This window comes from Betta splendens, chromosome 6 (genome assembly GCF_900634795.4).
Source record: "Betta splendens chromosome 6, fBetSpl5.4, whole genome shotgun sequence".
NCBI classification, from domain to species: Eukaryota; Metazoa; Chordata; class Actinopteri; order Anabantiformes; family Osphronemidae; genus Betta; species Betta splendens.
Window position 1 is genome coordinate 14,215,094 of NC_040886.2, and position 21,381 is coordinate 14,236,474.

Genomic DNA, 21,381 nt, shown 5'->3' on the forward strand with positions numbered 1-21,381 from the left:
TGCAAAAGGCTCAATATTATCACAGAAGAGTGATGATGCTAATTAAGAGTTTCTTGCCTCATGGACGCATGAGGTGTTTATACCGATTATGTTTATGATTAGACAGGTGCTGATCTCCTGCCAGTTTCCTCTCTTTGCTCACTGTATTCTTGTCTCATTAATTCAGTCTGGGAAAGAAGGGAGCCTAACTGCAGAAGTCAGGGCTAATTGCTGTAGGTTACATAATGGCATGGCTGACATCTTGTTTTGAAGGCTAATGAGTGAGCATTACGTACAGTAGCGTTCTTGAACTCTATACGCTGGATGTCTTGCTTGATTGCTGTCCAGTTATTAATGTTTTATTGGATAATATTCTGTCAGTGTCCTTTGAGGGCTATTTGCTGCTTCCGAGTGCTTGTCAGTATAAAGTGCAACATAAAATATAAATATTGTACTAGTCTGATCTACAGCTACCACTTTCATTAGGCTGTGCACTTCCACTGCTGCATAATTTATCACTGAGAACAGAGGAAAGCATGTCAATTGAAATTTGGCCAATTATGACAAAAATCTCTCTAGTAAATCTGTGTTTATTGGCTGGCTCATTTCCTGCTTTGAAGGCCTGCACTCTGGCTCGCCGTATGTTGAAATGCAGGCGCATCGAGTTGCTCTCAACAATTCAGTTGTGCTAATTGTTAGTCAAATAATCACATGCTGCTTTTTACAACTGTTTGACTTATTCTGTCTGTCATAATAGTAGTATTTTGTGCAAGTAATGTGGTGAAACTGTTGCTTCTCTTATGTTTAGCATGTAGGTTCTTGTTTAATGTGAAAAACGTGTAATCTGTATAAAGAAAATGTGTGAAAAATGCGTAATAACATGGCTTTAATACCACAACATACAGAACTATACACCCAACAGGCCTAACATTTTATTCTTGGGAATACTTTGTGTTTGTACTGTGCATGGTTTTGCTTTGAACTTACAATAACAGATCTGAAGTTGCCTGTTCAAACATCTGGCTGACATGTAACAACTTTAGCATTCAACATGTGCTTCTGGCTACTTGGTGCATCCGAGACCAATATTTGCTCTCTTTAGCTTTTATCATCTTCTGAGGGACCTAAGAGGCTCCTTGGCTGTAAAACCTCAGCTACCTTCATCAGCTAATTGCTAACGTTTCCTGTTTGTCATTTAGTGTTGGGCCGGTAAAAGTACGTTGAACCTTTAAAGCTTTTACTAAAATCACTTGCAAAGATGGAACCTGGAGTTGACTAATTACATAAAAGCTGTTTTGAACAGACAGTTGTTTACCATGTTGCCCACACTGATTCAGAACCTGCTCAAATTCTGTGTTTCTGTTTTTGTCATACTGTATCTCATGTTTTTCCAAATTACAGTTTTGTATTTCAACACACTTCTGGCACTAAAACTTAAGGGCACCAGTAACTAAGGCCAGATCTGAAGAATGGATTAACATGCCACAGACCTAAAGCACAAGAGATTTGTTTTCCTATTCATAACTGACGTTTGCTAAAGTGAATAAAATTTCCAACTGTAAGGGGAAAATATGAGGAGTGAGCTCACGCTGTTTCCCATTTCTGTCTATGTGGGTTTGCCCTGGCTTTGTCTGCAGCTTTTACCTGGAATGTACTAAGGAACTGAGAGTTGAGGTCTTGATCTGTCACAGCTAGAGTGATGAGGGTTCATGTGAATCCTTCAAAGCTGTCACACAAGCACTTAAGACAGACATTTAAAGGCTTTTTCTCGTCTTCATGGAATAATCCATGCTTCTACAGTATCTGTGAGCGAAGCCTTATAATAGACCTGGTTACGCAATTCTGAAAATATAATCTCAGTAGTGACAGGTTGTGATTGCAGTTTCATCCTCCTCATCCAGCCTAATTAAACTGAATAAGATGTTTTTATGGTAGTGATGCCTGCTCTGGTCAAAAGAAGCATGACCAGCATGTAGATTTTCAGTGCATAAAATTATGTTTGGGTCTCCTAAAGGATCCAGTCTGTTAAACAGTTAAACGTTGGACCCCTGTGAAAATCAGTGTGAAAGATATATCAAAGTGTGGAACTGTGCCAAGTCAACCAGTAACGCCTGCTTTAAGCTGTGGACGTGTTCAAAGCAATTCAAAAGTTTAAAAACAGGTTTTTCCATTTCTATATGAGACGCAGTTCATCAAGAAATTCATGAACCCCTGGAAAAATATGATATTTTTTCATTTTCTGACATCATAACATAGTATCAGCATCATGTGCTACATACATTTGTTAAAGAGCAGAAAGCTTTGCTTCCATTTTATCATCACTGCCAGCTGATTAACAGCCTGGTTCAATTCTTCTGAAGCTTTTGTTCTGTTATTTTACGTTTACTTAATAAATTATCAGCGCAGTTCACTCCTACACGTAAATACATAAATGCATCAGGCTCCTCCTAAGCCTGTTTGTCCTGGCTGGTAGCGCCTTGGATTAGTCCAGGAGAATTATTGTAATGGCAACAAGAAAAGCCAGTTTTTTCCCTTTGTTTAGCTGCAGCCACATGATGTGGGTGAGAGGCCCGGTGCACGCTGGACAACTCAACCACATTTCACAGCTGTGGGAAAATTTAAGCGAATCAGAAAAGTTTCCAGTTGAATGAACTAATGCTGATCATTATTTTCAGTCAGGTCATTTTAGCCCATCATACGCTTTCTATGGGTATGTGTGCAGTAAAATAAAGCATTCCTATACACATGGCTAACATTAAAAAAATGGCATATCAGGGACAATGGCTTATTCAAACTGCAAATCTGAGAGAGTGTTTACTCATCCCCTTGGCAGAGGGAGCCTCTGATGGCTGTGGCTGCTGACTCATTAACTTTGCTCAGTTCTCATGCAGCTCACTTGTGTGTGTGCGTAATGTGATTTAAGAGGGAAACCAGTGGATCCGGCTCTGCTCTACACCTCCCCAGTCTCGGTTATGAGGTTGAGTGCTGACAGACAATCAGCTCTGCAGCCTTAAAGGTGCTGTGGGTGCCTGCCATGCAAATAGCACTGGAAAAGTGTGCAGGATTCTTTGGTGTTTGCATTAACAAATTATGTGTAAGAGATCCCCTGATGTTGGTGACTGCCCCTGGTGCTGATTAAGACAGTTTTGAAGTTAAATCCACATCTGGACTGGAAACTAAAGACATGAGTGCTTTTAATCTGCAGGAGTCCCAGTTACTGTGAACAAGGAAATGGTGTCAGATGACGTGCGATCTGACTTTTGTCATTTTAGGCTGAAAAAGTTTTGTAGTGTGTTAAAATGTATTGTGCGTAGTCCTTGCTGTAGAATATACTGCATTGATTGAATATGAACCTTCTCTTTTGGCTTGATAGGGAAACACACGACCTCCAATAATTCTTGGGTCCATAAGCTTCTTATGTGTTTCGGGTCTTTTATTTAATGCTGAGAGAGCTGTTGAACTCGGTTAATCCCTGCAGTAATCTGCAATGAGCCATCTTTTGCTGATGTTGTGGCAGGTTAAGTCTGGGGCATCTGCGTTCATGGAGGTCTGTTAGTAGTCTGTCTACTTGTGGAACTTCATACACCACCCTTCTTATCGATTTTGTACTGTGTTTTAAAGATTAGAATACTTGTCTGTAGAGATAACTAGATAACTAGAGAGTAATACAACCTTTATTTGGTCAAATAAATTCTTTCACTATATGCTGATGTTTTCTGACGGTGTTGACAGCTCACATTAACTGCCTTTCTCATTCCAGTGGACAGAGTTTGGCCCAGTTGTTTTCCAGATGGTGGGTGATGATTAGGGAGCATTTGGAAGCTGCCACTCTGCTCATATGTTCCACAGCTGGGAGCTCTCGGAGCGACATGTCAGGGTGTCCACACAGGGTTTTTGCTTTATTATACTGTTTCCTGAAACAAATTGCTACAAATTTAGCTTGTGAATTTGTCTTTATCCACACCCAAACAGGCACCCAGTCGTATCTTTTTTTCTCCTAAGCTGAAAGAGAAACCAAACCTCTGTTTTCACGCTGATCACACTCGAAAAAAGGTTCACTAAAATATAACAATGGACAGTCTTCCAGAGGACTGAGTACAGGATGTGGTTCTTCGTTCTTGCCAGGTTTTTGATTTAGGAGCAAGGATTATTGTTGTACCCTCCTGTGTCTTGTGTCTTTGCTAACAGTATCAGCTGCTAGCGTGTCCTGTAGTTGTCTCTCCTTGGCTTATCAACAGGACAGTATTGTCTCTATGGCCTCTAAAGTTTTTATTCATCTCACTCTTAGTTTGTATCTCTTGAGCTCAGCGATGGACACTTTGGCTCCTAAGGTGTGAGCCTTTGATGTTTTCTAATTCAAGAGCTGAAGTGTAACTCTTAATAATTTGTAATAAAGCATCTGGTTGCCCGGTATCTGGATGTGATAATGCTCATATCGCTTATGTCTATGGATTTAATGGTTTCGGCTCTGTATCTCCAGTACGGAAGCATTAATCTATAATATTCTTGTGTAATCTAATAACTGTATTAAGGACTTCCATAGTAATTCCTAACAAAAATCCATGTTACACTGCTTTTCACAACCACTTACAGGCTCTGTTTTACGTGTCTCAATTATAATGCAAAGCCCATCAGGGATATACAGTAAATATTAGGCCATATCGAAGGTTTATTAATATCATTAGACCCACCTGATTAGACACAGTAGGGACGTTGATATTTTAAAAAGGGCTACATCCTGACATAATATCTGGTATCCTCCTGCTATGGGGAAGAATGTATGGACAGTGACTCTGACTGGACGATACAGTGCTCAGCTGTGTGGCAGTGAGCCTTGTGCTGTCAGTGACCTCTCCCACGCTCCATTCTCGGATCTGGCCGTGCCTGGCTATACAAATATTTGAACTCTGTGCCAAGTCTCCCATTGAATAATGTATACCTGCTGCGACCAATACTGTGCATTTGTGTTTCACAGAATCTAAATGGCGTCACCCCAGTTACCATACGAAGAATGTGCCTCAATGTGGTTTGTGTGAGAGAATACACACAAAAAACCCCTGAACAGGTGTAAATTATCCGACAAGTATACAAGTGCAGCTTGAAAACTGCTCATTCCTTACACAGTCTGTAAAATTAACCTGTACTTATCAAAGCTCAGTTCTTACTTGCCACTAGTGTTTCTAAATTGCATAGATTACCTTTAGTGGCCGTGTGCAAAGGCATAAATGTGCCCCTCATACAGCTATCAGCCCTCTACAGCCTGCTTTCAATTCCAGTTTAGAGGGTGTGTGAGAGTGTGAAAGATGAGGCCAGGGTAGAGTGAGCTGACAGGGTCTTCATAACTGTAGCAATGGTTACACCTCATAGTGATCCATCAGTCTAATCAGCTGTCAGGCCTCTGCAATGTGTTTCTGCAGGAGTAGGGATAAGTGTCAGTGGAAGTCAAGAGTGTGCTTTAAATACGAGGGCCACTCGCTGAAGGATAAATGCAGCTTTCCCACCTCGGTGCTGCTTTTCACAGGCACCACGGTGTGTGCAGGCATCCCTTCTCCAGCCTGGACCTTATGGGAGCCCACTGGTTTACACTGTAAGACCTCTGCTGGTGCTTTTCATAAATGCACCCTCAGTTTTGACTGTCACGTTACAAGTGCAACGCTTCTGCCACTGGGCCTCTCGTGTAACATACCAGGATTTAGCGCAGGCCATTTGCAGACGTCCTCCTTGTGTGACGGCTTTATTACAACCTGCCTGATTGATGGCGGCTCTTACTGCATATGTGGGTGTGTGTATGTAGACGTGGGCAGTATAAGTGGTATAAATGTCACATAGCTAGAGAGATGAACAAGGAAGTAAATTAGGAAATATTGTTTCTGCCAAAATAAAATGAGATTTTGATCGCATTAGGTGCACTGAGTTTTTGGAAGCTGTGTTAGAAATGAAGGTGTAATATGCAATGTTCTGTAAAGATATTAAAAACAAGTGATCCTACTTCATTAAAGTAGAAAAATGACTTCTGGGGCAAATACTTTATACTTCCACATCCTCAAGTGAGAGAATTTGCTGCTTCTTTTGCCGCTTGTAATATACATTTTTAATTTCAGGTTTGGATTAGTTACTGAAAAGCAAGACAATTTATCAAGTCATCTCATCTCACGTTGTGTATTGTAGACTAAAACTTCTATTAGAACAAATACTTCGACGTGATTCACCAAGTGATGCTGTCCATCATTCTTAGAGGAAAGTCTGTTTAAAGCCCTTCAGGTAACGCTGGAGTGTCTGGGTTTTTTAATCCTGTTCAGGCTTGATGTGCATGAGAAGCAGTCAAATGAGGGCTGTGCACCTTTAGGTTGCAGACTTGAATCTGTTTCCAGCTTCAGTAAACTGATTCTTCCAAATGTAATAAGTGGACTGTGAGATCTACCGAACTGCAAGATTTGGCTCTTTTTATTTTCATTGTTTAGTTTTGGAGGCGGGAGCTTCATTAGTTGTTCATTCACACAGGTTGTACGTATGTACACAACAGGTTTGGATTTGAATAACAGCTGAATGATGCTGTTGCTGTTTTTAGGTATAGCTTTAGCTTCGTGCTATTATAAATGAACACTAGTATCGCTGAATGTCTGGGAACAAAAATGATTAGTGTCCATTGTGTATCCTGTTGTTCGTGCTTTTGTTGTGCTCATGGCGAGCACACAGCTGAATCCTGTTTATCTAACCTGGATGGAGGCTCTTTGGTTTGATCCAAGCAGGTTCAGATTTCATAATTCAAAAGCAACCACATATCACATGTTTCACCTGAAACCGCTCTTTAGGCAACGCCTAGCAGAGGTGTGTGTGTGTGTGTGTGTGTGTGTGTGTGTGTGTGTGTGTGTGTGTGTGTGTGTGTGTGTGTGTGTGTGTGTGTGTGTGTGTGTGTCAGTAAACATTTGCTCAATGGGGCGTACAGTAGTATGAGCGGGACTTTTCAAGCCTCAGTCGTTCTTGCTACTGTAGTTGTTCACGTATCATTGGCATCAATGTCAACACGTAATGAACCTCAGCCACTAACATCATGAATGAAAACATCACCTGAGGGGACATTTCATATTACCTCATCTGGCCCCGCGTGACCTTGTTGTTGGACGGCTCCTGTGGGACCAGCGTGTTCACTGAGATGTGACACAGGACGAGGTTCAGGGAAAAGGCCTGCAAACAAACATGAATGAACAACGTGTTCCTTCACAGCACACGGCTGCTGTCCTGCAGGTGGCGTCTGACGTGCGACCTTTCACCTGGACCTTATCACGGGGTCAGCGTGTAGATATCAAGCTATAAAATATTGCTCAATTCAAACACCAGCTTGATAATGTGCATAGTATCACACCGTTTTGTTGACAGACTGATTGTTCATGTTAATGTGGTAAAGCCATGAGTTTGTGGCTCATTTGCACGACGGTGCACCAGCACTGAGGATCTAACGTGACCCTACAGAGTGTGACATCTTCAATGTGGAGCGTTCATCTGTTTAACAGAGAACTGAGGCGTCGGGTGGTGAAGGTACGGTGGCTGCTGAAATGGTTTTCCTTATCTTTAAAGGGCTTCTCTACAAAGCAAAGTCAATTGCTCTGCTGTTTGAGTGAATCACAATTACCACTTAGGTTTACAATTAGGTTTGTTGATGCCGCCGACAGAAGCCACTCCTTTGGGAGCAGGTATGTGTCTCTGTCCTGTCTGCAGACTCAGTTATCGTATTTTGTCTTTGGTTTTACTGCCTCCACACTAGATAATCCTGTATCCAAGGTTCTCCATGAGTCACGCAGCTCTGCCAGTCCTCCTTATGAGCCGGAAATCTGTCAGGAGCTGCTCTGGGTGTGTTTCACTCACAGACCTGTGATTCACTACAATAGTTAATTACTTATAATTTGACCTGTGGGTTTGTGGCGATCCAATTTGAGCAGGATTCTGCTGTCACAGTGCTGCTACTGTGATTTTAGTCGTCTTTTACTAAGTACATTTTTGACAATACAGTATATGGGGCTTTTCAGATGCTCTTGTTGGATTTTTCTCCATAACATCCATTTGCAGAATGAATTGCACATCTTTGTGTGCAGCAGAGAGATGAAAGGCACTTTGAACAACATTATTTTGAGGTTTCCTCATTTGATTGAAGTTCTATAAATAAAAAATAAATCTAGTCAGTTCTTTGATCAAGGTTTAGTTTCCAACATTGTCTGATTGAGTTTTAAACATTTGCCTGTTCTTTGATCTAAATAATCTCGGTGCCTCTGTGGGGTTTAAAATGGCACGAAGTGTGATTGTAAAATAAAAATGGACTTCTTGGACTTGAGCATTTTGTGGGTTGAGCTCAGCCGCCCTGATGGGGTTTGTGTGTCTATTACAACAATAGAACACTCTGGTTTGGCTTCCATTTGTTCAGCAGAACGCAAATGTCCCAGTACACATCTGTGATGCACTCTCTTTATTGTTAGATAGAAAGCCTTCTGTACTCTTACACTATTTTTCAATACATCGGACCCGTCTGGGTCAGTGTGAGTGCTTCTATGGCTGTAAGTGGCTCATGCATTTATACTGCATGTATCCAAAATCCAGCCGACCGAAAAAAAACAACCAAAAAACCCCAGTTCTGCCTTTCAGCTACAGTATGCGTCTCCACTGAACACAGATGCATTTTAACAGTCAAGCAGCTGGGCTCACAAACAGCTCGGCTCTTTCTTTGAGATCTCTGAATAGGCATAAATTTACTGCGCTCACCCGGGCCTCCTGTGATGTGGGGTTAATTGTTTATGCCTGCATGCGTTCCCCCGCTCGTCTTCTTACACATCACTTTCCAGCTGTAGGGAGTGCTGACTGTGCTGTTGAAAGTGAAGAATAAGCTGCAAGATTAGCACCAGATGTCGAGCTGCCACTGCTTTCCTCTGCAAAGTGTAGCTACTGGCTTCCACCAGCAGAGGGCAGGACCGTAGCATAATATATTCCATAATAAACAACAATTGAAACAAACTTTTCAAATTCCCGCATGGCACCACAGGCTCTGTTTTTATTTTTTGCCTCTTGGCACAGTTGTGTGGATTCATATTTATGTTTTAGCAGTGCAGTTGTGCTACATTAATATGTATGACTTTGAACATTCTTAGTCCTCCAGCTGAGGTCGTCTGGAAGTTGTGTGTTTTGTGGAATAGGAATCTACAGGAAGCTCACACACAGCGGCTGCAGCCTGCTGCTTGGCTCTCAGTATCTCCTGCATGTCAACTACAAATCCCCAGGACTCAACTCCTCACCTTCATGCAAGGAGCAAATAATCCTTTTAAAATGTTTTCAGCAGCTCTGTTATGTAGATGGTTTTTGGAACGCTTATATTTTTGTTAGATCATATTATGATTATGACAAAATGTGCTGAATTTTCTCATCTGTGGGGATAAAGAGCTACTAATTCCTGTTACCATGTGAGGGCAGTGTTGGACTTAAATCATAGCAGACACAGGAGCGTCTCTGCAGACATTGAGCCATTGTTGCTATCGTTTAGGTATAAAGTACTGTATGATTCATAGAGAATGTGATTTTGGCTTCATTTTTTGTAATTTGCGTCTTCTGGGTTAGACAGTGTTTTACACGTCCTTCTCTTTCTTTTCTGTCTCCCTCTTCACCCCCGCTTGGCTTGTTTCACCATCAATCCAGGTAAGTGGCACTTAATTGCACGTTTCACTTCAAAAATGAAAAAGCCTTTTGGGTGCCAGGAGTGGGAGGACGACTGTGTGCGTTTCACCTTGAGGTGTTTACAGTGCAGTGTGTGGTGGAGCAGGGAGCATTCTTCCTAATGTCTTGCTCCTCACTGTTCTCATGCAGCTGGCAGCTCTGTTTTTGCTGAAAACGCCACATGCATTTTTCTCTTGCTACTGTAGAAACAGTTTGTCTTGGATCTTTTTTTTTCCTGGTCTATTGAATTCCACCTACTCTTAACATGAAATTTTAGCAGCCTTTGTTATTGAGGTTTTATGATGTTTTGGCATTTTTTTTTCTGCTGAGCTGAACCATTCTCACATTTTACTCTCCCTCCTCTTCTAGTAACTCCCTTCTTGTTGTCTGTGTGAACACAGTCTTTGGGGTCTTTGTGTCCACACCTAAAGCATCCAGCTGTTGGTCACTGGACTAAAAGCAGGAGGGAGCGGCAGCTTAAAAAATGCACAACAGATAGTCATAGAGTTTGTCTGAAAGAGTCTCACCCTTCACCAGGTATCATGAACAGGGTGGACTTGAGTTCCTGGTTGTGGGCGTGTTGAACTTTAAAGGAGCAGCATATGAACCTCAAGAAAAGTTGCTTGTTGCTCTGTTTCTCAAAGGATTCGATGAGCTCAGCTGCACCTACAAAAACAGACACTCCCTGTAACACAGATCGCAACTTGGCTCGCACGAGTGCCGTTCTTCTCATAGAGCCATAGAAATGATTGGAAATGCTTAAGCCTGCCTCACACAGGACCTCAAAATGCAAAGTCTTACAAATGTGCTGCTTGGGAGAAACTTTGTGTACTGCAATGAGGAATATGATGGCAGTCGACAGGAGGGAAGATGCATAAACATGTCACACTGCCACTGGATGAAGATGTCCTCAATTTGTCAGCGTTGCCTCCTCCACACACGCCCAGTGCTTGTTTTAGAGTTATATCGATTGCCCCCATTTCTAGTATGGATTTACGGGGTAGGGACATTTTAGGATGCATTCAGGCCCCATGTCTTTATTATACTGTAAATACTGGCATTATGTGTCTACTAAAAAAAAATAACCTTCATCGTTGGTGTTTAGGTTTTTTATAGCTTTTTTTGCAGGTTTTTAATGAATTGCTAAATTTTTACAATTCCATGTGTTGGTCAGGAGAACTGAGTCGGTGATGCTCTGTTTATCAGGGTACTTTATTTTTCATGTGACTGGAAGAGGCCTGAACTGGAACATGTCCTCAAACGCGGTGTTTGTTTAGTCATCTGCTGTTTGCTTTGCTGCAGCCTGAAGATAATATTTGACAATCCACATAGCACATGATGAGTGTTTTTGTGCTCGCTGCCAGGGAACTCATCATAAAAAAAAAAGCCTGAAAAAAATATAATTATAATCATCACATTTACATGAAATTGCAAGGTAGCACTCGTGCCATAGTAAATATTGCCCTTCATGATTACAGATGCTGTGTTTTAGTGGTAAATAAACACAGTTCACTCCACAAATATTTCTCCTTCTAATTTCTGTCATGGATAAATCTGTGAAGTCATATATTTACAAGAGCGTCATCTTCATCTAACTCTGGTGCTCTGCCGTTCTGATGGCTGACCCACTTCTGCTGGTCATCTCCGCTGTAATGAGCTGAACCAACGGCTGAGTGAGCCAGTGCTGCCCTGTCTCCTTCCACGTGCTCGCAGTTACAGTATCAGTGCCTGGAAAGGAAGTGGAGCTTAACAGATCCTATATTGCGCTTCGCTGTTGGTTAAAGGCTGCTCTTCTTTTGGTTTCTGGCCGTCGTCGTCGTGGTCTTTTTCCCCAGTTCACTGCGTCCATATCTGTGCTTATTGCGCTACCAGGGGTTGTGTCATCTGTTTGCGCTTGTAGCTGATGACATTGGATTTTGCTCCAATACTGGGGCGTACAGTCTCCCCTGTGTCACATTCTGTATGAGATTGACACACATACACACTCACTGCCGAGCAACTTTCCATGACATTATTGGTTTTATCAGAAGTAGGCCAAAGCAGGAGCCTGGCCCTCTGGCAGCCCCACCGAGCATGCTCAGCGCTGCTCAGGGCGAGCTGCTGCATCAAACTCCCTGTTTACTACTGTGGGCCCTTTACAACTCAAGAGACAATGAATGTGTTTACTGTGATGTAAGTTAAGCAGTAAATACAGACAGCATAGAATTCATCATTTGGGACAAATGCACTTGGACGTCCAAACGGCCACTGGAATACAGTGTCTCACTGTCTGTATATGAAGAACAGGCATCTTGTTTACAAGTTCACAGTTTTGTACTTAAAGGAAAATATACACCACATGTGCTGTTGGATGTAAGGCTGGGAATTCTGCAGCAAATTAAATTCTCAGCGAAAGAAAGAAAAAGATTTACTGCTTTGTGTCTTCTGCTTTCAATGATTTTGTTTGCTTTGGGTTGTTTTAATACTTTCCGACTGTGAGAAGCACATTCACTCCTTCTCTGCATTGCACTGGAACAACAGCCTTCAACACCACACTCAAAAATAAAGCATTCGTTTAGAGCATATGCTTAGTTTTTGATTACAGTTTGTTTTGTCACTTGCTGTGCTTTTGTGTGGCTGTGGGCCTGGAGTTGAAGAGCTTTACTTAAATATGAATGTAGGGAATTCGCTCCCAAAGTACACAAAGACTTGTACAGTTCAGCCACGAAGCACAGAACAAAACAAAAGATACATGAAGAAAATCTATGTCTCTGTTTCACCAATGTAGGTAGAAACGTCATTGTTTACTCTTACTCTCAATGTGTCTCTTATTCAATTATACAGCTGCATCTGTTGGAGCAATTCTGTGCCTGTGACCGGCTAATTGAAAAGAAAAGCTTTACCATTTAGACTAAATGAGCACCATAAAATATCACCCTTTGTAGTGAATCATTTGTGATGGTGTTCTAGTTCTTGACCGGTTAAGTTCACTAGACGTGACTCATCTCTGTCGCGCAGGAGGAAACTGTTTCCAGTGAGAAGGGGCCTTTGGAGACAGAGGATGGTACAACTGTGTGAAACGTGACGCAGATTTGGAAAATTAAGTTAGAACAAAACTAATGTTTAATTGCATGCAGACATATAAAGCCTCAAGTATTTTGGAGCCGTGTTTGTTAACTTTCATGACACGAAGCATCTCAAGTTGAAGCTGATCCTGAAGATGAACTCAGATGAAGTGTTCCTCTGTAATCAGCCTGATAAAATCAGCTGTGACACAAGCGACACTGCTGTCGTCAGAGGGTTCGAAGAAAGGAATTAGTCCTTGATTTTCTACAGTAGGTGGTGTGACGTTCATCTTTTCCCACTGTCTGACTGAGCTCCAGCTCTGCGTAAAAGCCTCCTTATGTGATATCTACATCAAATACTATATGTATACATAGTAACCGGGCACTTTATTAGCTGCACGGCTACATGCTAATTCAATTCACTTCTACTTTACAAGGTTGCAATTAAAAACAAGACAAACAAAAGAATAAAGACTTCATCAGCTTTTAGGCACTTTCACTTTTTCATCATATACTGTATGCGTCAGCATTCTGCAGGTCTTAACACCAGCAGTTTGATGCTGTGCTCACCCGAAGGTTTGAGTGTTTACCTTGAACCGGCGAACTATGAATTATTCATGAGCAAATAATTGCCTTTGTTGTTTGGAAGTCTGGGTGTTGTAAACATAAAGATGGCAGGCTGATGCTGTCGGTTGTGTGATCTGAGATGTAAAGCGTCTATAAATATCTCCAGACTGACAGGAGGCGGGAGCCTCCGTAATATTCGCTGACATGAGAGGAATGAGCGCGGCGCCTGGTCAGGAAGCCGTCACGCGTTGCTGCTCTGTGACGTTCTGACTTGCTAACTTCGGAATTTGTGACAGTCAGTGCTGTCAGCGCTCAAAAGGGAGGTTAGACAATGCAGCGGCTCTGTCCTTTCACGCTGACCTTCCCAGAGGTCACTCCACTCATTGTGCCTAACAACCAGTCTGGGTTCACTGATTTCAGAGCCTGGGGCTCCGCCCCCTCTTTTGCCTCATTATAGTTGTGACTAAAGCGTGTTGTTTTTAAATCCCAGCCCGGTCCATTGCCTGCTCCCCTTGCTAGCACAGTGTCTGCTGGTGTATAAGGTGTGTGCTGCCCATCGATTCCCACTGTGTCATTAGTATAGTGTTGTAGCTGGTTCCTATAATTACATGTGGCCGATAGGTTGTTTGAATTCATGCTTTCCAATACTTCCCAGCAGCCTGGGGCACTATGAGTGTGACTTCCTCGTTGATTAGTTCATTTTTTCAGCCTCTACGTACATAATCAACCGCATTCCGTTTGATCTGTTTGTCTGATTAGTCTCTCTTTCAGTTTTCAAACGTAAACGCATTTTCTTCTAGGAAGGAGTCACAGTGGAACGCGGCTCAAAGCGGCTTCCTGTAGTGCGATCACAGTGGGCGTTGTGAAACAAATAGTTTCAGTCCACTGTCAGATGCTTCTGTCATCGAGGCAGGAGGTGCAACGTGTCTCGCGCACAGACTTCCCCACCTCAGTGATGCTGGCGTTCTTTGGAAACCAGAAGCATGCCCTGTCATGTCAAACATTAGCCAGAGGTGCTTTGAATATTTGGAAATGCATCCAGGCTCCAAAGTCACTTGAATGCACGCGTTTCCTTGACACAATCAGAACAAGTTCATTATTCACAGAGGATGTGACCTCCACAAGGCCCTGGTTGGAAAAAAAAGTTATTTCCAATTCACTGATGTCACTGGAGTGACCAGAACCTGCTCTTGTGTGCCTGTTGCAGTCAGGGCTCAGGCTCCCGGGAGCCTTTTGTTGCATTTCAGCCCCATTTGACAAACACAGCTAATTACTGGAGCAGGAGCCGCCTCCACCCCCACATGCACTCACACCAGCACTCCAAGAGGGTGGCCATTTCAGGCCATCTTCTCACATTCCTCTGAAGACAAGCTGGTAACGGCACTGTTTATGCATGCAGCATCCCCTTCGCTATCGCCCAGCTGGAACAGCGGCTCCTACAGAGTGTTTCGGGCCGCCGCCGTCGCCCGTCAACTACCGCCCATTGTTGCGCGCAGCTGCCGTGCGCGCAGCTGTTCGGCGCGGCGGCAGGTAACAACCTGTGCATAACCCGCGCCTCGGCGACAAAGTGGAGAGTGTAGGTGGAGGAGGAAAGAGCAGGAGACGAGAGCGAGTGGGCAGGTAGGAGAGGGCCCTTTGAGAGTGGATAAACATGTGAACACTTAGCAATTTCCTCTCCCCGTCTCTGCCTGACTCTGTGTGGGCAGTTAATGAGTCTGAAAGCTTCTCCTCGGCATCTGTCAGCTGAGAAGCGGATGAAGCCTCTAGTGTGAGCTGGAGCTGCAAAGAAACACTCTGTCGCTCTGTAGTTACTGGTGCAGTGTGGAGGATACCGCTTTGCCGCTACACTCTGAGCTTCGTTTGTGTTTCCAGTTCACATGGCTGCTGTCAATAATGTCTTTAGTCTCTCAACTGTGCACAATAGCAGCACATTAGCGCAGCGTGATGATGTGCTCCTCATCTGTGTGTGTGTGTGTGATTTTTTTATTTTCTACCCTTTCAGAGGCAAAGTAATGTTCCTTTATTAAAGTTCAAACTGTGCCCAAGATGACCGGTCCACTGCCTTCAGCCCAAAGCAGCACCGCATCACTCCTGCCCTTTAAACGGTATTGCAGGGCTATTGCACTGTTTGCATTGTGTTGTACAGGCGTTGCATTGTGCATTTCTGTCTTGACGAGACCTCTGTTTTAACAGCCAGACGAGAATGCCGGAGCCCAACCGTGTCGTAATAACGTGTACAGATCTGAGCTTGCCCACCGAGCGCTAGCCTTAATCTGCTGCGAGGCTTAATGGTGGGCAGCCATAAAGTGGGGAGTGGCTGACTTTTATGCTGAGGTAAAGCACTTTGTATGACCGTGCCGTGGCCATAACCCCACTCCCCTTTAAAACTAATCCTTAGGTTCCCACTAAAAGCCCAATGAACTCATCAAAGGACTAGTTTGATATTATCTTCAATATGTCTGAGTTTAGCATTTGCCTGTAGCGTTTACATTGCCTGTAGTTGCGTTCACAACTACTGATCATCACAACTGATTGCAACATATTATACAAGTGCATTTGGTCTACACTTATAATATCAGAAACACCTGAGACTGACTTAAAATGACAAGCAGACAATACAAATAAATAACTCATGTACTGCAATACTCTGGCTGTGGTTGATCATGAAGGGCTTGATTGTGGAGTCCTCCTTCAGTACAGTGAACTGTTATTTGATTTGGAGGCTGACAGCAAACATTGATTTGGTTGCCCTTATATCCCGTCTCCTGTGGCAACACGCAGCAGACACACAGATGGCTGAGCAGCTTGCTTTTACTTTTCCCCAGACACCTTTTTTTGTGTTCGAGCGCACGCTCCCTATTTGCCACGGATTCATCTTTCAAGGATCGGGTGGCTAAATATCATATAACACGCCCTATGGACGATTATCAGGCCGCCTTTCCCCGGAGCTGCGGTGTCCATTGTGGGCCTCAGGTGGCGGCCGCATCCCCTGGCACCGGCCTCCAGCATGTGAGGCCCTCCCAAGAGGACCAGTGGCTGAATAAGAATCACCCCCCCCCCCTTTTTATATGGAAAACACTGCATTATTCATGTAGCAACGGCTGCCAGTAAACTGTATATACTGTATTACTGATTGTGGTAATACTGTATCTACAAGGCCTCTTCAGTCTGCTTCCACTCCATAATATGGCGTGCCTGTATATCACTAGGTTTTGGTTGGCGGTAATAAGTTTAAGGGCTGCTTGAAGTATGACCCACAGCAGAGAGCAGAGAGAGAAGGCCGGCCGCTAAGACTGTATTGACTCTCTCTGGGAGTCTTCCTGCACCATTGACTGCACCCAGCAGGCTGATGAGTAGAGGAGCTGATGGCTTCTAGGCTGGGGCTGAGGTCATTGTCCGGCTTTTCATGTCTTCAATAGCTGCAGGCACCCTGCTGGACTACTTGATATTCACTTCTTTCTCTTGCTTCATCCTATTGAGACTAACAAGCCTCTAAAGCGCAGCCCCCGTAACTGGGATGGACAAGAGCACAGACCAAGGACGCCGTATTACAATTCCGTGCACCGACACACGGGCCAAAACATTTTACAGGTAATTTATCTTAATGCTATCAGGATGATGCAAACGCATTGACGTGCCACGCATTTCCCCACATGCCCCTTTGTCAGGACTTGCTGAAGAATGAGCTGGGGAGGCGCGGCTGCCCGCGTTCTTATTTAAAGCCGCGGATGCTAGAATAAACACGGCTCACACTCATTTACGTCCTTATTATTGGCCAGTTTGGGCTCGTTCCAACGTAAGCGCAGAGGAGGGGAGCGTGTTTAAACGTGGTGCGGGGCCCGCGTGGTTGCGTGATAAATACCCTGTGCTGTTGCGGGGTTGCTCCACGCTTTTTTCAAACAGTTTCTTTTCCATCCACACTGAGATCCCCTCCACATGTGGAGGGGACGGAACATTCGTGGAAAGTTAAAAACGCAGAATTTGTCTTCTGAAATCCGATCATTTCCCAACAGGGGGGTTGATTGACGTGTTGCCGCGTACAGTCACCGTTCCGTCGCGTTCACAGACTTTTGAACCCTCGCTCCTGCAGCGGATCCGCCGGTCCCGCTCCTCCCTCTGTTTGATCGCTCCGTAATTGCGCCCGTGGGCACCTTGCTCTCTCCGCGCGCGGGCGGTGACATCATCGCGTCTCCGGTTTCGCCGCGTCCCCGCGAAGCGCGGCAGTCAGCGGTTGTCTGCGCACGGCGAAGCACAGCGGCAGCAGCGCACGGACGGACGCACGGACGCACGGACGGACGGACTTCGCCGCTCTCCTCCTCCGTAAAGTAGCGGGGAACTCTCGCTGCGTCTGGATCGCTCGCTTCCTTCTCGCCCGTTTCGCTCCACCGCGGTTGTTTTAACGGGGGGATTTATGGAAACCTTTAATTCGTAAGTAGACAATGTGCGCGGCGGCTCGTTCCGCGGCGCTGGTCGTTGTGCGTGAGGCGTTCGCGTCCAGTAATTGTCCCGGCGGTGTAATTGTGCCGCTGATGCTCGTGTTTAGAGGCAGCTCCCGTGATTTCTTCCTGTGTTGCGGTTTTCGACCCGCATTTCCTCTTGCGGGAGCCCGACGCTCCGTTGACGCGTTTCACGTTAGCGGACTGCAGGACGTCAGTGCTTCTGTGATATCGTCCCTAAAGTTTGAATAATGCTTGGAAAGCACCTTTACTGGTCTCTGCCAAAAGGAAAAAGCAGTTCAAATTGGGTCTTTTACAAACTCTTATTCTCTCTGACAGTTAAGCTGGAGTTTTTCATTAGCCGCACGTTATCATCCACGAGGGAAAGCGCATGGAGGTAATGCAAAGTGCGTGCGTTCATGTGCTGTGTTCCGTCAGGGCCTTCTTCTCTTAAAGTGTGATGTGATGCTGGTGCAGACGTGTTGTCCCTCCGAGCTTGGCCTGTCATTTAAATGCGCCATCTGCAGCAATCCAAACAGCATTTACTTTGGCTCTGACTTCACTACACGGAGCCCTGAAGAGCCGCTGTTTCCCACACGGCTGCATTCCGCTGCTCCTTTACAGACGTATATTTACTGGACTAGTGGTTCTGAACGCTTTATTAAACCTGTTCTCTGGTAATCACTGTGTCCCGCAGTGACGTGGACTGTGTGTGCTGTTCAATAGCGAATCACACTTTGTGTCTTCCAGGCAGTGGGAGTTTGATCATATGATTTACTGTATTGTGGAATATCTGGAAAGTCGCAGGGAGTAGCTGAACCTGAATGAGCCTGGACAGTGGGAATATGTCAGATGGGATCAGTATGAAAGCTCAGGTTTTGAGTGTATGTATCTTGAGTATTTATGTGGTTGACTGATGACAAAGTATGATTGGTTGTTAAGAGGTGGGCCTCATTGTGAAACCTGCACTGGCCTGAAGACTACTTGCTGCCGATCGACTGTCCACATGGTGTCATTGAATGACAGTTGACGACTTTTTTCCTCGGCAGGCGTGAAGTTGTTTATTTGCGGTGACGAGCCTGAAGGAGGGGCTCCGTTATCCAACACGTGAGTCATCCCCAGGCGTCGCACATTCTTATTCATCAATCTACACTAGTACGCGCTTACTAACTGACTTTGGACAGCTGTAGAGATTTCCAAATAACAAAGGAATATTAGACAGGCAAATCTGGTTCTAGCGGCTGTCTGAGTAAATTCTATAACGGGAGCGTGGCAGTAAAAGAGATAAACAGACGCCTCGGTATTGATTTCTTCTCCTGTGCAAAAGACATGAAGGGTGGAGGAGGGAAGGCCACATTTGATTTCAGGCTCTGAGTCTTGAGGCTGCAGAGCAATGCAATGCGTGTAATTTACAACAAGTTTAGTCCTTTGATGTGAGTGTTCGAATATTTGCAGGATTTAATAGCGGTGGTGCAGGTTTAATTACTGTAGGTGCTCAGTCGAGGACTCAGAGATTGGTGATGGCAGCATGATGACAATCTTTTCAGTTAGTCGTGACGTCAGATGTTTTCAATTAGGTCGCCTCTTTGCTGAAGTGTGGGGTGAAAAGGGGAATGAGTCTCTAGAAGCATTTTTACTTCCTACTTCCTACTGTTAGTGTCATGTGAGCTATGGCTTCTTGGTCCATCTTCACTACACTAGTCCCAGTCTCTCATCTGTCTCTTTCTTTAAATAGTTGACCTTGATTAGATGCGTCTGAGCACCACTTTGGTTCACCGCTGCTCTTTGTCCCGCTTGGACCTACATACAGCATTGTAGCTTTACCGTTTGTCAAGCTGTCCTCATTTACTCACTCTAGCACTGTGATGAAGTATCGCACCAAACTGAAAACCACATTGAGAGCCATCAAGTCTATAATGAAGCCTGAAAGTAAACATTGGTCGATGAGGAGAGTTTCACAGCCACTAATAGTGAAGATGGAAACATTGTGTGTTTGCCGACTGTCAAGTTGGGAAGCAGCTTTTAGAGCTGGAAAGAATCAGTCCTCCTTTGCACCAGGCTGGAATCTTTTTAGTAGTGATTTTAGATAATTCATGATGGTTCCTTATATACACATGATGTCACTTCCTTCCTAAGAATGCAGCTTGTTTCCATGGCTCTGAAACCCTCTTGAATAGCCCGTTCAGCTGTGTCACCTTGACACACTTTGCACACATAGTCACAGCTGCTTCGAGGGGGATGCTAATTTAATTATTGCTGAAAAAATCTGATTTGTTGCTTGAATGAGCAGCTGTTTCTTTGTGGTTAAGTAAGAATAAAAGGTCTGTGGCGAAAGTCAAAGCTTCGCCGACTTGCTTGTGAGCAGTGTTGTGTGCAGCTTTGTGGCGTGGTGCAGGTCTTAATTAGACACTGATATACAGTAGTGCAGGTATTGTGATTGTGTGACAGGGCTTTACGTGGTGGCTACGTCTGATGTGGCCCCGCGGGGACGGCGACGGCCCGTTTTGTCTCTCCTCCTGCTGCCCCCCACATGCCCTCCTGCAAACCCACTATTCTGCTTATTCAGCTCAGCTTTTGTGAGCGGGGCTATTCATTCCACCCCTCAGTGTCCATGTGGGGTTCAGGCGTTCCACTGCAGCCAGGCTCTGCTCCATGCTCACCTGATAATATGGAAGCTTTAACCAGTGCTTACTGGCCTTGTCTAATGTTGTGCTCAGGTTTCTTCTTAAGTAATAGGATTAGGTTTATGAGCATTAACAGGAAGTAATTATCGCAGAAAGGTTTGGTTTACTGATTTACAGTTCAAGCACTATAGATCTGTGACCTAACATGTATACATTTCTGATGCAGTGTCACTATTTCTTTTTTAAACAGTTGCATGAATGTGAATGTTCTCAAACATACAGTAGGCTAAGGACACTGGATATGGGGGCTGTGATCAAAGCTCAGACTGTGTGCAGCGTATGTGCAGGTAGCGTTTCTTTTTCCTCTGCCTCCTCAGGATCAGTGTCAAAGTTGCAGAACTTGTTTGAAGCGTCGCTGCTGCCGCTGCTGTTGTTGTTGTTTTTGCGTATCTGATACAGCTGCAGCGGTTCAGATTCTGATGATGACTTGGAGAAGAATGTGTATGCTTTTCAACACGGCACCACATGAGGAAACCCCCATGAGATTCTTCAGCTGACCTCAAAAATGTATATTTTTACTTAAGTGCACGCAGCTGTTTAAGGCTTTAGATAGAATGGAAGATAAAATGTTTACCAGGACGTCACCTCTTTAGTTTGAGTCTTAGATAAAATCATTGCACAAGAGGGCCTCCTGGTAGACCACTCCCCACTCTATGGTGTTAAAATGAAATGATGTGCTGTCAAAGCTAATAAGACCTTTCCCCCTCTGTGCACGGTGAAGATGGCCTCTCAGCTATTTGTTGTTAAACTGTAGTAGAGGATTTGAAGGATCAAAGACACACCTAAAACAATAAAAACTAAGCCGCTGGGGTGTTGACCCGTGGACCTTAAGCGCTTCATTACTGCAGCTCAGTGCTAATTGGTGTGGACAGGACACTCAAGAGTCCAGAAGACTGCCCGGCCCTCCTCACTGAGGAGCGCCTCCCCTCTCCAGCGGTCTCCTGGTGGCCTTCGCCTGAGCCGACCACATCCCCAGCA

General features: G+C 44.4%; 1 protein-coding gene across 18 annotated transcripts in view; it reads left to right on the forward strand.

Annotated features, from left to right (window-relative positions):
* Positions 1-21,381, forward strand: part of LOC114856939 (pleckstrin homology domain-containing family A member 5-like) — a 54,485-nt gene that overhangs the window by 5,507 nt on the left and 27,597 nt on the right. The window contains exon 1 of one of the 18 annotated variants that reach the window (XM_029152872.3): positions 7,366-7,515. The exons of 15 other annotated variants lie outside the window; for them this stretch is intronic. Coding sequence is in view for 2 of the 3 variants with exons in the window: in XM_029152868.3 (XP_029008701.1) it covers positions 17,695-17,711 (17 nt within the window). In the remaining variant the exon portion in view is untranslated. Of the gene's footprint in view, positions 1-7,365; positions 7,516-17,485; positions 17,712-21,381 lie in introns of those variants that run through there. 2 more of the 18 variants (XM_029152868.3, XM_029152869.3) reach the window with 2 other exon arrangements.